The sequence below is a fragment of the Leptonotus elevatus genome, chromosome 7, assembly GCF_054856555.1.
Source record: "Leptonotus elevatus isolate MCC_2025b chromosome 7, RoL_Lele_1.0, whole genome shotgun sequence".
In the NCBI taxonomy this organism is placed as follows: domain Eukaryota; kingdom Metazoa; phylum Chordata; class Actinopteri; order Syngnathiformes; family Syngnathidae; genus Leptonotus; species Leptonotus elevatus.
In genome coordinates this window covers 9,755,929-9,777,324 of record NC_141245.1, presented here as the reverse complement: position 1 = coordinate 9,777,324, position 21,396 = coordinate 9,755,929, and the positions used below count along the sequence as shown (strand labels likewise).

Here is a 21,396-nt window from a genome sequence, read left to right as displayed (position 1 = left end):
ATAGTAGGGGCAAAAGCTGATGGCAAACAAAAAAACTTTAACATGTTGCAAATCACAAAAACTGTTTAAAAAAACATGTCCTTGAAGGCATTTAAGCAGTCAAGTGCTGGAGTTTTTATTATTATTAAAAATGTTGACACCAACTTTTTTCTCCCTGCAAATGTATATCAGCTTCAAATATCGGTTCTCGGCCTCACTGACTACCGATAATCGGTATTGTTGAATTATTAACATTGTTTTTGAGTTTCAATTTATATTTTAGCCGTTTTGGATTTAGTTATAGCTGTGTAGCTCAATGAATAGTATTATTGTATTCTTATCTGTCTCTTTCGCCTGAGAAGAAAAGGGCAACAAGTTTCTTTTCCATGTTATCTAGAAGGGAGTATAGTCTAGTACCGGTCTCAGCCGGTCGAAGTGAGACAGGCTGATTTATTATTGTTTGGGTCTAATCTGATTTGTATTCCTGGGAACTTCTGCCTTTTTGTGAATGGGAGGAGACTTTTCGTATTCACCCACTTTTCAATAAATAATGATGTGCAGGAGAAGGGGGGACACACAATCTGAACCGAACACTGCTTGGGTGACTTCAATTGTGTGATCAGAAGCTTCTGTTATAACTATACCTTTGCAAAGGGACTTCTTCACCAGAATCTTACCATTCAGTTAATTGAACACGCAAAGAGTAGAATACAAATATTGTCTACTCTAACAAATGGCGACCCCGACGCTGAATTTTAACAAATGGTGACCTGCGACGCTGAATTCTAACGGATGGTGGTATTTTGACGGCTTGCGAGCTGCGGCGTTCACGGACGGGCGGAACTTCTAGGCCTAAATAAATAAAGTACGGTAAGTGGAGACTTTTATCCACGTAGGGAGGTTCTGTCTGTTTGGGACCGCTGCAGCTGGTTTTTCGTCTTCCAAATTGTCTAAATTTTTACATGAGGTCTGTGTGAACAAGTTGTAGTTTGATGTCGTTATAGAGTTGGGATAATTCCTACGATATTGAACTGGACACGTCGTGAGGTGCTGTATTTAAAAAGTGACGTAAGTGCAGACCTAGAGATAAAGCTTTTTTTATGCAGGATGAAGTAGTGATTTTTGTTGTTGTTTTGTTTTGTTTTCGTCTCGCTACGAAGAATCCTTAGACCATAATATATATTGAATAAAAGGGTTGCCGGATGACGTGAGAAGTCTTTCTTCCACTAAGGATCGCGAAGATTATGGTAAGCGCTCCGCTTTTTTAGCAGTTTGGCCGATTGGGGGCTAATATCGATATTTGCTCATGACTCTTATTGAGAACGTCCATTTACACGTAATATGTTTTTTGAAAAAGCGCCTGTTTGAAATTGAACAGTATTGAGGGGTCCAGGTTGATTACAGCGATAATTGGATTTTGTGTCACTGTATTTGCAATCGAGAGATTACGTGATTTATTTTAAATTTTGGCGCTCCTACTTTTGTAGTTTTGAAGTCAGGATTACCGTATGAATTCCTTTTGTTCTACGGTTTAATTCGATAGCGCGTGACGAGTTATTTTGAAAATGAGCACCTTGCAAAAAATTTTGCAATATATGGAGGACAGTTTAGCTCAGCGGGATTGGATAACCGCTGTGTATAAACGAGAGGTCACATGATTCTTATGTGTGTCTATTGTGTGGCCATCTGTGTTAATCTATTGAACTATTATACTAAAAGTGAGACGTCACTGTATTGATAAATATTAATACTACTTGCGTAGAATATAAACCGAAAGTAAAAAATAAAGAACTACAAAAATGGAGGGCGATGTCGCTGGACAAAATGGTACGACCTGAATGCGCTTCCGGTTCATAGTCGGAACTTGTGCTTGGAATCACAGCCATGCGGAAATAAAAGAACGTCGATGAAAATGAAAAAAACAACTATGGATCGATTGTATGAAAAGCCGTCGCTGGACAAAATGGTACGTCAGACTTTTGTATTTTCTTTGATAGATGCTGGTGATGATACAGTGTCTGATTTTGGTGCTAAAGTAACTTCCCCTCCGAAATAAGTTAACCCGTTTACTGAAATTACCGTACAAGACTGCGGTTTAAATGCCATAAGATTTGTAGACAACGAATTGATAGAATGAAACCGTTTATTATTTTATAATGATTAAAGAGTGTGAGCGTATGAATTTGAGTGTGTGACCTAGCTTCTAAAATGTGGGGGCTATTATTGTGATTGTGAGTGATTTTGTTTGTTTTTCTTCAATATCTTTAACTAAATTTGGTGTTGTTTTTGTGTGAGATGAGACTGTTGTGATAGTGGCGTTTGTTTTTCGAATGGGAATGTGGTAAAATAGGTTTTGCGATGTATAATGTTAAGACCCCCCCCCCCCCCCCCTGTTTCTAGGTTAGAAGAAAAGGAGGGGGCTGTGGGTTAGAGCATAATGTGTCCTCGTAATGGGACTTTTTCTCTTTTCTAGGTAAGAGAGGAATGATAAACAATAAAAAATAAGTAATAGTATTTGAAAGATATTGTTGAGTTTTTGTAGAAGCATATTAAATTAGTGTTTTATTTTTTATTTTATTTTTTAGTGACTGAATTGATAGTCTTTTACACCATAATAATTGATGAAGATGGTTAATTTGTTAACTTTCCCTTTTCGGGGCAAATTAATAAAGGATAATGATAAAATAATGGTATTTTGTATTGAGCTATATTGAGTTAACATGATTATGCCTACATCTGTACAGCTGTGGCTAGAAGTAAGATAGTTGAATAAGAAGTTATGAATGTTTTTGAAATTGACATAATGATAATGATTTTTAATATTTGTTTTTTCTCTGAGTGTGTCATTTCAGAAACTGATGTTTAAGTTCCAAGGCAGATGAGGGTTTGATGGCCTTCACTGATTACAAACTGCGAACGGGATGCGCCCCAGCTGCTGATACGTTGTATTTGCAAGTATTGCTAGTAGCTATTTTGAAGGGTATTTAAAAAAAAAAAGAAAAAAAAAAAAGAGGCTGTTTTTTACGAAACATTTTTGAGAAAGCAGGAAGTGACCTATCTTGCTATGATTCCATTTCCTCAGTCTGGCATTGTAGTGCATTGGATCAGCCGGGTGCATTCGTTGGTCGAGGTGAGCGCCTGGAAGGACCGAAAATGTGTCATCGGGTCCACATTGCAGACAGCGTCTGAATGGACTTGGCAGAGATCAAAGGTCAAAGCCGCAGAGCACAGTCTTCTCCTCCTGTGCTTACAAAAAACATGGTGCTCAACTTCCACAATGCCCAGTGACTGTGTACAAGCCTCATTACAGAGATGTCTCCTCTCATCGCTGATACCTGCTGAACTTTGTCTGACACAGCCGCCGCCCTGAACATTGACTTTTGAAAGCTGGTGGTCTGACTAGGATCAGTGAAATCAGTGAAATGCTGCACGGTATATGCAAGGCATTTTTAATGTGTTGAATGGGGAACTGTGATCTATAGCAAGGTATTTCAGGGAATTGAAAACGACATATGTGAATTTGAAATGAGGGATTGAGAAAATTTATTTCAATCTATAGCCTACTAAATTTTTGCCTATATTTTTGGGAGAATCAGTTTCTGAATTGGTACAATGGGAATTTTATTAATATGATATGATACGATATACTTTTATTTTTCCCGTGAGGAACTTTTTCCTGGACTTCGTCCAGCTGCAGCTACAATATAGAAAAAATAATAGAATAAAATGAGTAGTAATAAGTAAAAGACTAACTAAGAAGTTTTCACAGTGGTATATATTTTTAATATATATATTATCTAAGTATATGTTTTATATATATAATATTGAACCATGCATCTTATCGTACTGAGTTGATGCTATTTAATAAATAATAGCGAGTTTGATGGTTAATTTTAGATTTATTTTTTTTCACAGCACTGATTTATGAATCCCAGAAATATTTTGTGTGCTGTGTTTTTTTATGAGCCCCACTAATATGTAAAAGAGGTGAAGTTGATTAGCAGTTTGAAGATAATTTTAGTTTGATTAAATCTAGGAAATGGTAGATATTTGTAAGTTTTGTGTAATTCGTATCCTGAATTAGATTAATATGGTTACCTCTATTTTTTATGGCCCCAAAGTCATCATATATTAGTGTCTTAAATTGTATCTGCTTGTGCTCATTTTTATTGTTGTGTTTTGTAGCTCTTTCGTTTACCTCATAGCCTGATTTAGAGGGTTGTGTTATTTACGACGTCTTTTGAGTTATGAGGTCTCTATTTTATCCTCCCTTTATCTTGACGTGTTTGAAAAAATCAGTGGATCTTTGTCAAAATGAGGGAGTTTATGTTTAAGAAATTAACCAATGTAGACGAATTAGTAGATTAAAAAATGAAAAGGTTTTGAAGTGATAATCCACAGTTTGAATATGAAGAAATCTACCAGAGGAAATCGAGCGGAGCAAAGTAAGTCTGAAGCAAGCAAGGACAATAATGCATATTCGCCGGATGAAGGTAATTATATTATATTATATCTTTTATTTTAGAAAAATGTAATGTTTGGAGCCCAGTGTTTGCAAAAGAGTATAGATAATATGAATATATATGAGCTTTTTCCAGAATGTCACGATTCGGCCGGTCGTGGGATTCTGGGAAGAGAATATATGATATGCTAGTAAAATGATTCCTTTCAGGATGGTGAAAGGCACAGTTATGCAAATTTAGAACAAATTTAGTCGTGGTAAAAAAAATTTTACCTATTATTGAAAAATAAATATTTATAAGCTCTGTCTTATATTAATGAATGAGCGAATGTCATTCAACTCAATCAAAGGTTGGGCTCTATTTCAATGTCAAAAAAAATAGATCTTTTCCTGTTCCAACAGCACAGGACCTACGGATTTTAACCAAATAACATTTATTAATCCCAACTAACAAAAACCATCAGGGTTTTTCCTCCAAATAAAATTTACGTGGGTTTATGAGAAGACTAAACATATTCCGCTCTCAGGTTGATGACGGAAAGGAGAGACAACATTCCACAACTGGTCTACAAGGCTGCCGGCTATCTCATCAACTGATGATCATCAATCTTATCACCTCCGACCTGGGAGCCACGTCAGCTGACCCAGTGTTCGGTTCTGGAGCGGCCGTTTGGACATCGTTTTGACATCATTCAACGGATCAAGTCAAGTGCCTTTTCCTGGGCAATCATCACGAGAATCACATTTGCAGGCAATCTATTCTGGGGTTCTGCAAAAAGCTGACAACGTCATCTTCTCATTCAACAAAGAACTTCATCACGAGATGGCTTCAAAGAACACATATTCGTCTGCCGATACATTGCAACACTTTTTAATGAACAACATTTTATGTTAAGCCTCACATATGCTATGCTTATTCCACTAAAAATCTTTTAAATGTATCAAATTGTTTTTTAATGTCATATGATTGCTAAACTACCTCCTCTCCTGCTAAAGGGCTAAACTATCTCCTCTCCTGCTAAAGGGATGTTTTAATGATAATTATTTCCACCACACAACCATTGAGAAAAAAAATGTTTTAATGTGTTGAGCTCTCATGAGCTCAAATGAGGGAATGTTGAATTATTAACATTGTTTTTCAGTTTCAATTTATATTTTAGCCGTTTTGGATTTAGTTATAGCTGTGTAGCTCAATGAATAGTATTATTGTATTCTTATCTGTCTCTTTCGCCTGAGAAGAAAAGGGCAACAAGTTTCTTTTCCATGTTATCTAGAAGGGAGTATAGTCTAGTACCGGTCTCAGCCGGTCGAAGTGAGACAGGCTGATTTATTATTGTTTGGGTCTAATCTGATTTGTATTCCTGGGAACTTCTGCCTTTTTGTGAATGGGAGGAGACTTTTCGTATTCACCCACTTTTCAATAAATAATGATGTGCAGGAGAAGGGGGGACACACAATCTGAACCGAACACTGCTTGGGTGACTTCAATTGTGTGATCAGAAGCTTCTGTTATAACTATACCTTTGCAAAGGGACTTCTTCACCAGAATCTCACCATTCAGTTAATTGAACACGCAAAGAGTAGAATACAAATATTGTCTACTCTAACAGTATCGATCCTGAAAAAGCATATCAGTATATCTCTAACAAATACAGAGGAGAATTCAGCTTGCCGAACAAGGTTAGAAAACTTGTGCATGCCTATCCAACTTTTGTTTTGACCAATCTTAGCAACAGATGAAAACGTCATTGTTGTTGCTGTCATCAAAAAAACAAAAATAAAATAAAAAACACGAACATCCTTACCAGCTAAAAATTTACTAAACACCCCTCACTGTTCTTTATTGAACAAGGAAACTGAGTAATTCTAAACAGAATTAATTGCAGAATCTATACATTCGTCTATGTGAAGTATGTTTGTCTCCCACGGCCTCTGCGCTTATTGTTTGTCACAGACGCATCCCCCCGTTTAACGCTTAAGATGTGTCAATAATTTGAAAAAGAAATAACAGACCCACAAGGGGAGTGATCAAAACTAGCGATTTTGTGGTTGGGTGGGGGAGTATGAAATTGTATGATACCTGACAGAAGACGATGCCACTGTATGCATTTCCACAAATGAGATTTTCTTTGTGCGATGGAACACAGGTGAGTCTTCATCTGAGAGTGAAGAGACGGTTGACGCACCGGAGGAAGGGGTGCTTGTCATGCGCGCTAATATTTCATCAGTTACAGGCAAATCTGAAAGATGAAGACGTGCATCCAAAGCCTGAAGAACATGTGCTCAAATGCATAAGAAATGCAGAAATCAATGTGACACTCACTGCGCTTTGCCAAGTAGGCATCAAGGCTACTGCGCAGATAAACACAGCCATCACTCTCCATCACAAAATAATCAGTCAGATTTGCAATCTCCCTCTGACAAGCAAGAATGCAAATATGATTACGATGGCACACAATGGATGAAAAGAGAACACATGAACACAGCATATTCTCAGTGTTTTAGCAAAAACCTCACCTCTACCTCCCAATCCAAGCTTTTAAGGGTGCAACGTCCACTCATCATGTCATGGTAAAACAGCAACAAAACCACCTGGAAATATAAAAGAGCAGGTCAGACTTTCTCTATTACCTTGTGTTTTGCACACGAGATTCACACTACAGCAGGAGCAGGTTTAAATAGAGTACATACTAAAAACTAGGGAAAAAATGAGTAATATAACATACAATAAGGATGTAAACGTGTTTTCCCCACAAGTACCTTTGCAATTTCCACAGTCAGGTTGATTCCATTTCTGATGTTGTCCCAGGATAATGGCGTACCTTTGGTTGGACTAAATCTGCAGTCCTCTGCCAACAACAAGGTATTAAGGTAAATAATGGTTTTCAGTGACCGTAACCGGCAGCTTGCTACTTAGGGTTTTGGTGAGAATTGGTGAAAAACTATAGTTTACAACATTGCAGAAGCTCAGAGTTGCTGTAGATATGTGTCACGGTGAGTTGAAGTAAGCTTGTGTTTCATAGTGATAAAGTTGACGTGACTTTGCAATGCTAAGTGCTCGTGAGGCGCGTGTACTGTATATGCGACTGACCAATCAAAGCCGTTCACGGCAAAATAACGCTAGCAGGAGAGTTGCCGGTCACAGCAAAAATAACCACTGTCTTTCAGATAAGACATTATTAATTGAAAAATACAGTGTGCAGTCAGAAGGAACAACTGAATAATTGATATCTATTTTCATCTGAAAAAAATAGTTCCAGATTACTTTACAGTAATTTAATTCCCTGCACTTGTTGCATTGTCGTCTGGGACAACACTCACCTTGGCACAACGCCCAAAGTATTGTGGCACACCTGCCTGCTGCTTGCTTGTCTGACTGTCTCCCTCTCTACACTACAGTACTGTGACAACTACGACAACACAGTCGTATTGTGGGGGGGACAACAACAAAAACATGCCCAGGCAGATCATGTCAGAAACTCACCCTCCACAAATTCTTCAATGAGAATAAAACGTTCCTCAGTTGAAATAGTTAAAGGTGGGTTTGGTTCATTTTTCCTGAAAAGAAACGGAATGAAAACAATTGTAAGCAACAGAGGCCATGTTCTGAATAAACATAACTGCTAATGCACTTACAGTTTGTAAACGATACGAAGCAGTAACTCGCCATCTTGTAACTCTTCGATGTTAATTTCTCGGTGGGTCAATGTAATATTATTGACCTAAATAAAACACCATGATGGAGGAGGTCAGGTTTAAATAATTGACTAAATGCTACGAGCCACGTTGGCGTCAACATACCCAGCTAAGTAGAGCCTTAACGCCCAGATTAATAAGAGGCATCTCGGCGGACCCTTCCTATCAATCCGGAAGGGAGGATGAAGAACTGGCTGTCTTGAAGGGGAAACACACACACAAACACAAATACATCCACGACAAAATGGTCGTTTTCTGTCAGCTCGCAAGGATAAACATCTCCGTTAAACTTTACTAGCTAGATATAATTAACGTGTCGAAAATAAAGATTTTTTTGTTGTTAAAACCGACTTACCCCAATAATTAAATCATGTAATCTTCGCTCAACGTAAACACAGGTCTGCTAGCTTTGGAGATGGTATGAGTCAGTTCAGCGGTCCCTTGAACTCGAATACATTTTAAAACAGGTCCAAGTTAAACCAACCAATCAAATTCGCTGGAAGACGCGTCTCAAAATAAACTACTATGATTGGGTAGAAGGCCGGAAGTTGTTTGAGAGTTGCGCTTGTTTTATGATCTGGCGAGCCAGACGTGAAAATGTCTGGCGAAATTATCTTATTAAAAACAAACAAACAAAATCGGCCATCCATCCACCAACTTATCATCACAGGAACCAACAAGGAACAATACCCCTACTCAAGCTAAAATAAATAAATAAATACATTTTCGTGTGGGCCATGTTGTTTTGTTGAGAGAAGTTTCGCTTCCGTGACCATATCAAGTTCATATTGCAACAAATTTTGACGAATAAACATGCAATGAATCAGCCAAAAATGCCCCAAAAAAGTGGTACGGAAATTACTGCTGCGTCATCAATGGTTCAAGTTGCTCGAGTACGATTGATGAACGAACAGGAGCATATGCGTCAAAATGCATGGCTTTCACAATCTGGAAAAGAGAGACGTAAGTTTGTGGTTATGTTTTAGCAAGCGTTAAGTTGTGATTTGATTAGTTGTTTCCATACTACGTTGAAGGCGCATGCGGGTTTTTTTTGTGTTTTTTTGCATTCAGTTTTAGATAAATAAAATAAAAGTAATTTAATCAGAGTACTGTGTTCATGACCGAATACATATTTGGAGCTGTTCCATTACTGGAATGAAGCGAGTGACTGTTGTTTACGCGTTGCTAAGCAACGGGCACGCGAGAGAGACACTTGTGAAAAATGTGAAATGTATGTTTATTTCTCCGTTACTGTTGCAATTTCTACATGGAATTTTGATCTGCTTTTATTGTGTCCGCGACAGAAAATAAAAGGCGACCTCTTGTTCGCGACGCTCACTCATGGACTTTATGTACTGTACATCATCCATATGCAAGTTCGAGCCTCACTCAACAAATCAAGATGGCGGATGCGCTGCGGGCGGCGCACTTTTTAAAGCGGTGCCTATGGGTGATGACGCTTCTGTTTCTTCCTTTTTCTGTGGGTAGCAGTGGCTGTCTACACATTACGCCGTTACCAAGGAAGCAGACTGATTTCTACGTATACAATAACAATATACAGTGTGCGTGTGTGCGTGTGTGTAAGTGTATGATAACGGAGAAGTTTAAAACAACTGCATTGATGTAAAAAAAAAAACGCTTTAATTACCATACTTGTCCTTGGAGTAAATCTGTTTGTTTGTACAGATGGGATATGATGTATGGGGCTCCAGTGGATTTATCTTTTAAAGGCATCAGCAACTTGGCAGGTAGAACATTTAATGATCAACTTTATTTTTCTCATGGTCATACTCTTTTCTTTAAAAAAACACAGACAAGTAATTTTACGTTTCTGTTTCTTTACAACTAAAGTACATTTTCTGATTCTTCGACAGCTGTACATTGCAGTGTGACAGTTTTTAATCCAGTTACTACTATTTAAGAACGCCAATACTTATTGTGGGGGGGTTCTGTTATGTTTGTATGCGCCACTTACCACCAAAATCTCAATTGATTAATCTCAATTAATTAAAGCATAAACTTTCCGGACTGCCTGACGTTCATTGTTTAACTCCAATTCAGATGCAGAGTCAGAAGAACCAAGCAGAGGTCTGCGGCCTTTAAAGCGAAATTTAGTCGGAAAATTCCAAAGTGGCTCCCTTCGTCTTAATAACAATCATATTACAAACCTTTATGACCTTCACAAAACCATCAGCCATTTCCTGGCTGAACCATCACTGCTCGCCTGGCTGGACTTTTCATTCAACCACATCACAAATATAGACAAAGTGAGCTCTTTTTTTTGTATGTTCACACACATGTCCTCGGGCTTTTTCTACCACGTGATATGCAAATTGTGGGCTTGTGTGTGTGTGTTTGTGTTCTAGGTTTTGTGTGAACTTACACAACTGCGGATGTTGTATCTTCATGGCAACCGTATTTTTACTCTATCAGAGGTAGACAAGCTACAAAGTCTCTCACATCTACACACCATCACTCTACATGGAAACGTCATTGAAACACACAAGGCCTACAGGTTAAAAATAAATGAATAAATATTACGTTTCCTCTTTTGAGACGAAGTACAAATTAAGTCTTTAAAAATATATACTTATAGTTTACATGCAGTAAGTTATTATTTTTTTTATATTTAAGTTATTTATTTTATATTTATTAACTTTAATTTGTGAATCTAAGCGAGAAAATATGAAATGCATAACCAGTACTGGCTTAAATGTTTTTGTGTAACCCTTCTTATATTATATGATATTATATTATATGATGAATGATGTGGACATTGGTCATTCCAGAATTGGAGGAAATTTGGGCTTCAAAATTCTTGATAAATAAACCTTCACTTTTTTTTTTTGATTTTCTGCTACATGTTCATCAACAATGGGTAACTATCAAAAGCTTGATTATCTTATTTTACAAAACAATGGTATAATTCTGATCACAACCATGTTATTGTTGTGCAACTCCGTCACTCTAATCACATCAACAGGGTTGCAAATCTGGACAAATATTAGCTTTCGGCGCGTCCTTGCGATTGTCGGCAGAGGAAATTCGGTGGCTAAAATCGGGCCAATTCTCCTGCCATGTGAACCAGGCTTTAGCTTTCTCTCAAGAGTAGAAGCTAACTCTTCAGCTAGCTCTTAATGCTGACCAAGAGGGCCAACTTATGTATGTAAATAAGTTCATAAAAAAAAAAGTCAATAAAAAAAGAATTGCCTTATTCGGATCTTGCAAGCTTACTTTTGTAAATACGTTTTTTTTAAATAGATTATAAAAATAATTGCCATATTCTGATTGTATGCATATATAGAGAGTGAAACATTCAATCAAAGCTAACTGTTATTAAAAAATATGGAAAAATAGAAGGGAGAACACCTTTGCGCTACCCATTCTAGAAATATGTTTGATGATGTCAAGTCTAGCGTATCATCTGATTCACAGCTTTCTTCTTCTTCTACCATGCTAGAAAGGTTATGGTAACAGAGTTGCGTGCATTTTGTGGGACACACATCCCATGAATAATAATAATTATTTGAAATATGTTCATTAAAAACAAATGTTTCCACAGTTACAAGAGAAAGCGATGAAACAAATAATCCACACACACACAAAATTTTATTTGACATTCAATTTGGTCAGTGGAGTTGCGGAAAATGGCATTTTAGAGGGTACACCAAATTGAATTGGTGTTTTAAAAACTATTTGAAAGCATTCTTTTCTCTTAGGTTTTTTTTTGTCTCAGGACAAGTAAATATACTCAGAAACTGCTTGTTTTAGGATTTTGTATGTGCATTATTTAAAATTAAATGGGTGAGACGTAAAATACCCTCTAGTTTTGGAATGACCCCCCCTACTCTTTTTTTTAATGTTATGTATTTTTGTAATACTGCAAGTCATGGAGGTTATGTATTTTACTGAATTTTATTTACTATTATTGTATTTATCGTATATTTGTTTTTCATCCAACTTTTTTTTTTCTTAAGGAATTACGTAATATCTACTCTACCTGGATTAAAAACGATGGACTTCAGTGTTGTGACCCCTCAGGAGCGAGCCTTGGCACAAATTTGGCACCGCAGTAGCAACCCAGGCAAACGAAACATGGAAACACTTCAGTGAGACTGTGTTCGAAATCACAACTGTGAAGAGTTACAACATCATATATCCAGACAAACAGCCACTCTGCCCCGCGAGTTGGTCGGATCACGCTATACAACTGAAGTTGTTATCAGTGGCCACCACTGTCAGTGTCTATCAAAAGTGACCACTTACATCTGTGCCATTCTACAACCATCATCTTAATGATGAACAAATTCAGTTCAATCACACACTACAAATTGAAGGAGCTGCAGGTCAATTGGTCACCTCCCTTGGTTATATATTGGTCTTACGCAAGAAATCAGCAGACACAGAGACTAAATCGAGCTGCGCAAACATGAATATTTGCGGGAATTGTACATATTAGGGATTTACCGGTATGTTGTAACCTTTTGAAGGGAAGGATTGCTTAGCGTGTACACATTCAATTCTCAATAAATAGTACAACACAATTCGCTACAAATATATGGCATCTGGCACAATAGCAACGCAGACCAAATAAATAAGTTAATACTTCAGTAAGTGTGTTCTAGTTTGCAACCATGTATATATTGTGTGTGCAGTTCACTTACAAATACATTTGGTCTGTTTTAAATCTGAAAATCCAAAAGTGGCATTTGTAGTAAATTAATAATAAAAACAAAACTCCAAACACAATAACTGTTGAAAGTTTTTAATGAATTAATAAACAAAACAAAAGAGAAACAATTTTTGGTACTAGCCTAAGATATTAGAAATATATTTCAGGTAGTACGTATCTTACATATCTGAGAAACAAAACAAAGACTGAAAACAAAATGCCAAGGACCCATTGCAAATAGCTCAAATGTGCGGCTAAAATAAACACAGCCTCGCACGAGATCCCTTTAGAGCGTCTCACTGTGCTCCCTGCACGTTTTCTTGCGCTCTCCTCCGAAGAGCAGTATGTTTAAAAACACAAAATAAATAATCTCAAAAAGCTCTTGGATCCTTTGATCTGTTGTGGTATCGTGGATTGTTAACGCTCTGCCCACTCTGCTACAATGGTTAGTTTTTGATTAATACGAACAAATCACTCATATTACAATCGGCAGCGAAAGGCTTGGTTTGAAAGCTGACAAACAGCCCTCAAAGTGTTGTTGGTTTTCATAAAAATGGTTGTCATCACCCCAGATCACAGCCAATTGTGAACGCCCTACAAAAACACCTTCTACAATCATCTTGGGCTTTAGAATTAAGCCAGAAAATTCTGTACAAAGAAGGCAAAAAAAAATACACTTCCGTCCCTACACCACGCATAGGACCCCTCCCCTGAACCATAGGCCTCCAGTGCTATACAGGTTTGTATGGGATTAGAATCTATATGGAGCTCCAGTGTAGTGAAGCGGATTGCATTTTCACCAGTGGAAACAGACAAAATAATGGGCAGTCAATAAGTCTCACAGCCATTCATGTGTTGGGCAGTGTGTCCTCGAGTTGAAATGGGTACCAATAACAGTTTTTCGCATTTTGTTTAAAGTAATATTATCTAATTCTTAAGATAGATATCTAAAATGCATCACCGCAAACAAAACTGATCAATGAGAGGCTTCCACATTTTTTGTTATCCGCTGTGATTCAGGGAGGCCAATTTTGAAGATCTGAGTTGACAGATCCAGCGGGTTTCTATGGCAGAAGAACTTATCACTGACCTTCGATTTTCTACAGTGTGACGAGATGGCCATTGTGGTGCTGCGCCGCATTGTCTGTTGCATTTAGAGCCATAGCCAAGAAGCACAAGACAATTTGATAAATGGGTGGAGAGAAGGGTGAGATTGCAGGCGTGACAAGGACACACTCAACGATGGGAGAAGCGAAAAGCAGGCCAGAGTTGTCGGATCAAGGAATGGCAAATTGGACCACGAGTTCTTCTTTAGCATCCACTTTGATTTGAGAGATTGCACTGTAGGCATATGCTGCTATCTTGGATACCTGAAAAAGCAAAAGAAGATGATCTTTTTTTCAAGGGACATAACGAGAATCAAATAATCTCACATTCAGTCACAGCATTTTGAAAGCATGACACATTCCAGTGGGAAGTGAATTAATAGTTGTCAAAATGTGTTATGTGTGAACTACCTGCTGAACGTCCGAGTATGGCACCAGGTCGCTGGCGAGCACTTGGTGGGGCTGGCTAGTGAGGGAGGGGAGAGCCAGGGCTTTCTTCTGGGGAATACTACTGCTCAAAACAGCAAGCTTTGTACTGGGAGGAGAAACAAACATGCATTTCATACACATTTTGTCCCCTGGTGCTTTACTATTGAAAAGGAAAAACTACGACCGGTGGAGGCGACAAACAAATTGCCACCAACAGTGACCTCTAGTAGACATTAGATCACATCTATTTTTAGTGGCTGAGGATATGCGCATGTGATGAAAACATTGTCTATAGCTTGTTTTTTAAATTTAATTATTATTCCTTTCTCCATTGTTTTAATCTGCTATCATATAGAACTAGGTAGATAAATATTTGAACAGTGACAGGGTTTAAGAATTTGCGTTTGGACATCACAATGGATTTGATTTGTATTTATCATTATGTAATTTAAGCGTGACTTTCAGATGTAATATAAGCCGGTGGTTCTCAAACGTTTGACAGCAAGAATAACCTAAAAAAATACTTGGCTCTCCAAGTACCACCATTATGACCAACATTAAAATAAAGCAGTATCGTAGAAAAACGAGACAGGTTCTATCCCTGAAAAATATATTTTATTTGATAAGCCACTGTAACCTTATAGTTTGAACATTAAATCTATGGTCTTGGTAAATGGTCTGTCACTTGTACAGCACTTTTCCACCTTTTCAGGTCCTCACTACTTTAATAGTGTTTAAAATTATTGCATATAAAAATTGTACTCAAATACATATTTAATAACAAACCTTTCTTAAAGATTAGATGCAAATGCATTCGACTTAATACCACTGAGCTGTACTTGCAGTGATTCGATTTCATACCGCTAGGGCAAGAATGCCCACCCAGTCGATCATGGTCGACTGGACGAAGGATCTAACGATATCCATATGTAACAATTAGGGATGTTTGATACCACTTTTTCTCCAGACCAACACAACGCCTACTCAACTCGAGTAGTCACATGAACTAAAATACAGATATTTTTCTTTTACCAGCCAAATAACACTTCCCTGTTGAGGAATTTCCACATTGTCAAATTAAGTCTTTAACTCATTTCCTCCCAAAAACATATAAATATGTTCTATTTTAAATGTTTTAAGTGTCCCAATGACGTAATTATACATTTTCAGGGATGGCGAGATCCGGTCCTCGAGGGCCGGAGTCTTACAGGTTTTGGATATTTCCCTTCTTCAACATAGCTGATTTATGATCAGCTCATCAGCAAGCTCTGCATAAACCTGATAACGAGCCTGTTAAATGGAATCAGCTGCAGTTTGAGGACGGTCACCTTTAAAACCTGCAGGACTCCGGCCCTCGAGGACCGCAGTTTGCCATCCTTGTGCTAGAGCATACAGAAGGCTTTGATGAAGCCTCTCAACTGCAAAGAACGGTTGAAGAGATGTTAGTTATTACACAAACGGCCAGCAGGTGGCAGCAGAGCAAGAGATCAACGAGGGGCTATGTTGAAAAAAAAAAGCTCATTACTCACATTTCTAAATACATTTGTGAATAATGATGAAACTTAGCTATATTCCAGTGCTAATTGCTGCAAAACGGAAACAGATAGAAATATACTTTTTTCCTGATGAAATAAGAGACTAATCTTTCTTTTGGTAGGTTCCATGTTTTTAAAGCAATAGAACACAATATTCTGTGGGCCTCGCAAAATCAGTCAAAATCCAGTAAATCAGCTGGGAGTGAAGGGGATTTCTTCAGTGAAAATGGCTGGGAGTGAATGAGTTAATGAGTAACTCTACAGAAAGTCAGACTCTTTCTCCACCCTTCACTCAGATTTGAAATCGGCGCTCAAAAGGGGTGTTGCCTGGAGGACTGTTGGGTTGCGAATAGGGAACGGGTTGGGCGTGGCCTGGCTGTGATTGACAGCAGCAACTCACTAAAAAGCTGTTTAAGGAGGCGTGTACGAGAATGAGCCGGTGGGTGGCGGGGGAGACTACGTCATACGCCCCAAGTGACATAATATGGCATCTTGTGTAATGAGAGGACAAACAGCCTAATTGTGTTTATCCCAGTGTGCAACCTTAAGATGGCGCCAAACACACTGTTTTTGCCCCAAATTCAAGCTTTTAACAAATATGCACTAAAATGTCAAAAATACTGACCAGGACATGTAGACAGCATTTGTAGACACCAGTTTATACAGTTTATCAGCAAAAAAGAAAGAAGGTTGATTTTGTGTCGAGTTACTCTTTAATGTGTGAATTTGGCATGAACGGAGCAATTCATTTCCAAACAGGATAACCCTAACACAAGCTTGATGCATACCTGTATTGCCGAGCTTTGTCCATATATTCATGCTGCTCCATCATGACCGAGTCAGCTGCCGACACATCGATGATGTTCCTGCACATCAAACGAGAATGTTTGTTAATTGGTTACGTGACTGAGTCAGCTGTTTGGTGGATCCCAAACTTACTGTGCCGTTTTGGTGAGGATGGATGTAAGCAGGGCCTGTTCGTCTGTTCGGGCTGAGGGGACTGTAGGAGTGATCCAGTCCGTGCCATTTGGGGGTTTGCTGACAGGGTTCGGGTGGGTGATCAGCGGCTTGCGTTCGTTATCCTTCAATCATAAAATCACTGAATAATGAACAACTATTCATTTGTATGAGCTTTAGAAACAATGTTGCTTGTACATTCCAGCTGCAATGTTCACAGTTACCTTAACCAGTGATTCCTGTCCATTGTTCCGCTGAACATTAGTGCGTCATGAGAGTTCATTTTCAATTTAAGACACCCAGATTCCTGCCTAACCTCGTCTGTCACCCTGTTTATTACCATAGCGAACAAGAAGGGGCTCAGAGCTGATCCCTGATGCAGTCCCACTTCCACTTTAAACTCCTCCATCACACCTACAGCACACCTCACCACTCTTACAGTCCTCATACATGTCCTGAATATTGTGATATCGATATATTGCAATACTAAACATGTACTTAAAGAAATAACATTTCTACTATCAAATGAAAGAGTAAAAAAAAATGTATGTGGCAAAAATAAGCAAGCGCAATGTGTTCTTAATTAAATCTACTAATTACCCTTGATAATGTTCAACTATTGCATGGTGATGCACATTTAAGTTTGTGTCTGACTGGTCAAATCCAGGTAAAAGCATAAAATTCCATATGAAACCTATTGCATGTATTTGCAATATAATATCTATATTGTTTCTTTTTCAATGGTATTGTTTGTTGTGTTTTTATTACTCAATTCGTGACCTTATAATCTCAAATTTGACAAAGACCCCATATTTTTAAAAACAAACTAATAAAAACAAAAAAACAACAATTAAAACCTGACTGACTATAAAAAGGAAAACCTAAATATAATTCTAATGGGAAAATCCCAAACTATAATAACTTTGCTACATAGTTTGAGTACTTTTGCCACTTCTGGTGGTTACAAGTTTAAGATGGGGGGAAATGAACGTATAATGACGAAGATGCCACTAACTTGAAATAGCAGACATGTTTCCTCAAACGGAATTAGCGGAAGACCTTGAGTCACAAGGCACACCACAAATTCGGAACTTTAAAGTACCTTGTGACATAGAAGATCTTTATAAGACAGTGGCCACGTCAATAAAAGTTCCTTCTCGCCTCGCTCACTGCGAGTAGCTTCATATTGCTATGAGTTTACACGGCCAAGTCACACGTGACAGCTTTCTTTACTTTCAGCAGTTCTCATTTCCGCTGTGTGCAATCAGCAGACTGTCCTGAGCTAGGCCGTCACCTAGCATGCTAAATGTCACATTTAAAATGTGTTTTAAAAGCTCAAATCGCGGAATAATAATTTTGTAAAAACGCACCCCCTCACATCACCAACCGTTTGTCCTGATAATCACTTTGAGTCCTGCACGCACGGTCGCAAAGAAAATTATGTGGAGACAGTTTTAGCAAGCTAAGCGGCTAATTACCTGGTCTGCTGACTCGTTGTCGCTGCTGTAACAACAGCCCATGGCAGCGTCCGGTACACTCCGGATTCCCGGTTTTCCCGCAGAAAGCAGCCGTGTTTGTCCACGCCAACAAACATACAAGTCTGTTTGGGGGTTATTTGGACTTCATCAAAAGGGGTTAGGGCTAGTCAACTACAGTCGCTCAGAGCCTCGGAGTGGGCACAGCAGTAGCTATCACATGACAGCTGCACTGCGCGTGTAACAACAAGGACGTCACTTCCGGTAGTCAAGGACAAACAATAAATCACTTAATTTTATTTTAATAAATCTCTACACGTGTTCACATTTTCAAAAGATCCCTTCAACAAAATTCCTAAAAAGTCCCAATCTTGGTGAACTATTTTTAGGACAGGCCCGTGGGCTAGTAGCCATGCCCTTCAGCATGGGCACCATGCATGCTGGAGACCCATGTTAGACTCATCACTAGAAATGTTTATTTTTTATATGTTTAAGATAGCAAGTGCTTTCTCTCAGCGTTAAGTTTTACGTTACATGTGGATGCAAGTATTATTGTTGTCCACTTGGGGTCGCCTTCCTCACACAAACATCAATTTCCGTTTGTTACAATTTAAACAATTAAAGTTGTAAAAATGTGATGTTCCTTCTGTAATGAGTTTACTGCACTCCAGTGGAGCACTTGAATAACACAATGGAGATTGTAATCTGAAATAGACGCAGATCTGCTGATTGTCGAGACTAGTGGTGGTTCTCAAACTTTTTGTCAAGTATCTGTATCCCAAAAGAACAAAATGAATCTGATAAATGATGAAAAATTAAGATTTTTATATATAATAGCCAAATTTACATATGCAGGGTTCTCCAAATAACACCGTCACCAACGTTTACATATACCGGATTTACATGTTTTCATATTCTGGTTTACATTACTAATCATCTTCAACACTAGGGTAAGACAACGCCGATCGTCATTGTTTAAGTCTCCCTTTTTATAAGGTCTGGTGACGCACGTCAGCGTCACGCCGTCACCGATACTTACATATATATACACATACTGGGGATAAAACTATACTGCAGTACCAGCTGTTTAACAAGTACTCCCCCCCTAATCGGTGACATGTCTCCCAAAGTGGCGCAGTCTGGCAGCGTTGCACCGGAAATTGCTGAGGTAAAAACGTTTGACATTTGTATAGTGTAAAATTCTTGACTTTATTCCTGCTATAAAACAAATATAGTGTAGCAAAAGTCACATCTAAAATGGCATCCAATTGGGAGGCAGATATCTCATACAGCTATCCAGATCAAAGTATGAATTTGCAAATGAGTGTTGGCCATTTCTCAATGCAGCGCAAATAATGCAATAATGCAAATGCTTCCTCCACATAGGTAAACAAACGGGCCGGCGTATTGTATTGGTTTTGCCCGTGACTATAGTTTAACAATCCTGGAAGATTATTATAGTAGTCAAACGACATTTCATCATATTTTGAAATAAAAATAATCCTCACACATCAAATTACAGTACACCAATCCAAAGTAGTCCTATGCTTTTCAATGAGAGCTTCCTTTCACCGAATTGACCGCCATTTTGGCTTGTGACGTAACCTCGGAATTGTCAATATAGAGTACAGGCCTTTAAGGTTAATTGGAGACTACAAATTCCCCTTAGGTGTAGCCTACATGTGAGTGAATTGTTGCTTGTGCCTTATGATCGACTACCCAACAGTACAGGTTACCTTACTCCCCAAATTGAGAACAAGCGTTTTTTGGAAAATGTATGGTTTGATAAAAATACAAAAACACAATACATTTGAGAATGTTTGTCTTCTTAGGGCGATCCCCAAACCTCCAGACTCCTCATTCGGGGGATCCCTAACTTAAGCAATTCCCTTGCCTCCAACCCCAACTCTACACTCCACTCTCCCGATGGAATACCCTCTTGGGCCCGGACCTCTCCAAACTCTCCTCACTCCTCCTCCTCCTCCCTGTCACCCTCGTCTTCATCCTCCTCTTCCTCATGCTCCATCTCCTCCTCCTCTTCCTCCTCTGACAAATGGACCTGTGAGGTTGCGGATGGTCAAGATAAGGTGATCTTGAGAAGGGTCCCAAACGTGGCTCAAGATGGGCTTTACGCAGCAGGGAAGAAACCTGTTAGGAGGCCCCAATTGAGGTGGGTGAGTAACAGCATGAAGGAGAGGAAGAAGCAGCAGCGTAGACAAAAGGGATCTAGCTGCTAGACACGCCTCCACAATAGCACCAAAGTATTAAGGTTAGCTCACTTCGTTGACTGCTACACGTCGACAAAGTGTTATCACGTCGACAAATTGTTATCTTCCCTTTGTCTCAGGGGACTTAAAGGCAAAGCAACTTAAGATGCCTTTCTTTTTTCTTTTTTGGGGTACATATTGCTGTATTTTAGTTCATGTTGACAATGTAAATAAATACAATAAGCAACGTGTACTTTATTTTGTGCTGTACTTTATTCTTTGGTAATAGTAGCATGCAGATGCACATATGGTACTTGTGTAAAAAGAAAAAAAGGAAAGTACTAGAATTGTAAACTACGGCACTTAAAGTAAAAAAAGTACAAAATCTGAAATGCACTTAAATACCAAAGTGAGTTCTACCGTCATTTATATACAATAGCCATTTTAGTAACTTGACATGTTGTTTTTTTGTAAAACAAGAGTTAGCTTCCATGTTCCAATAGCTTTGCTAATGTAAACAAATTACTGTTTGAAAGAAAATTCTAAACAGGACAAATGCACCTTGTACCTTTATGGTTAAACATATAGTTGTTTTAAATGCCAAAAGATTATCATTTGGCTGGCACAGGATTGATCAGGTGCCCTTTTTCTAACCAACAAACAATTCTCTTAAATAAGGTCATAATGGGTATCCATCTCAGGGGACGGCCATTTAGCTACTTGCCGGAGGGAAAATGACATCACAGTTGCTCAGTTAACGACCAATCATGGCTCTTCTGTTTGGTCATGTGACAATTGCAAGCTTGGCCATGATTGGGTTCTGTGATCAAATTTTCAGCTGACAGTGTTTTGTTTTTTTTGTGTTACAATGCGTTGTC

At 38.4% G+C, this 21,396-nt stretch overlaps 3 protein-coding genes across 4 annotated transcripts in view; 1 reads left to right on the top strand and 2 right to left on the bottom strand.

The window, feature by feature from the left end:
* Positions 1–8,578, bottom strand: part of LOC147170791 (uncharacterized) — a 38,562-nt gene extending 29,984 nt beyond the window's left edge. The window contains exons 1-8 of one of the 2 annotated variants that reach the window (XM_086080221.1): positions 8,493–8,578; positions 8,243–8,335; positions 8,078–8,163; positions 7,926–7,999; positions 7,202–7,290; positions 6,959–7,033; positions 6,765–6,858; positions 6,522–6,681 (exon numbers count right to left, since the gene is read on the bottom strand). In XM_086080221.1, the coding sequence (XP_085936347.1) occupies positions 6,522–6,681; positions 6,765–6,858; positions 6,959–7,033; positions 7,202–7,290; positions 7,926–7,999; positions 8,078–8,163; positions 8,243–8,284 (620 nt within the window). In that variant the 5' untranslated portion in view covers positions 8,285–8,335; positions 8,493–8,578. The remainder of the gene's footprint in view (positions 1–6,521; positions 6,682–6,764; positions 6,859–6,958; positions 7,034–7,201; positions 7,291–7,925; positions 8,000–8,077; positions 8,164–8,242; positions 8,336–8,492) is intronic. The other variant, XM_086080222.1, reaches the window with a different exon arrangement.
* A 411-nt stretch (positions 8,579–8,989) lies between these two features.
* lrrc51 (leucine rich repeat containing 51) lies at positions 8,990–13,157 on the top strand. Its single transcript, XM_086081440.1, has 6 exons — positions 8,990–9,100; positions 9,442–9,617; positions 9,824–9,885; positions 10,199–10,404; positions 10,504–10,652; positions 12,115–13,157. The coding sequence occupies exons 3-6, from the start codon at positions 9,831–9,833 to the stop codon at positions 12,248–12,250; spliced, it is 546 nt and encodes a 181-aa protein (XP_085937566.1). The 5' UTR covers positions 8,990–9,100; positions 9,442–9,617; positions 9,824–9,830; the 3' UTR covers positions 12,251–13,157.
* Positions 12,887–18,560, bottom strand: lamtor1 (late endosomal/lysosomal adaptor, MAPK and MTOR activator 1). The gene is made up of 5 exons (XM_086081441.1): positions 18,315–18,560; positions 16,819–16,961; positions 16,668–16,745; positions 14,327–14,450; positions 12,887–14,179 (listed from the first exon to the last, which is right to left on the bottom strand). Exons 1-5 carry the CDS (start codon positions 18,354–18,356, stop codon positions 14,087–14,089), a joined length of 480 nt encoding a protein of 159 aa, XP_085937567.1. The 5' UTR covers positions 18,357–18,560; the 3' UTR covers positions 12,887–14,086.
* Between the last annotated feature and the right edge of the window lie 2,836 nt (positions 18,561–21,396).

Coding starts and splice junctions, on each gene's coding strand:
- lrrc51 (XM_086081440.1), top strand. CDS start 9,831: ATGATGTATGGGGCTCCAGTGGATTTATCTTTTAAAGGCATCAGCAAC. Junction 9,886..10,198: donor AGGCATCAGCAACTTGGCAG/GTAGAACATTTA, acceptor ACTCCAATTCAG/ATGCAGAGTCAGAAGAACCA. Junction 10,405..10,503: donor ACATCACAAATATAGACAAA/GTGAGCTCTTTT, acceptor TTTGTGTTCTAG/GTTTTGTGTGAACTTACACA.
- lamtor1 (XM_086081441.1), bottom strand. CDS start 18,356: ATGGGCTGTTGTTACAGCAGCGACAACGAGTCAGCAGACCAG. Junction 16,962..18,314: donor ACAACGAGTCAGCAGACCAG/GTAATTAGCCGC, acceptor TTATGATTGAAG/GATAACGAACGCAAGCCGCT. Junction 16,746..16,818: donor ATCCTCACCAAAACGGCACA/GTAAGTTTGGGA, acceptor TTTGATGTGCAG/GAACATCATCGATGTGTCGG.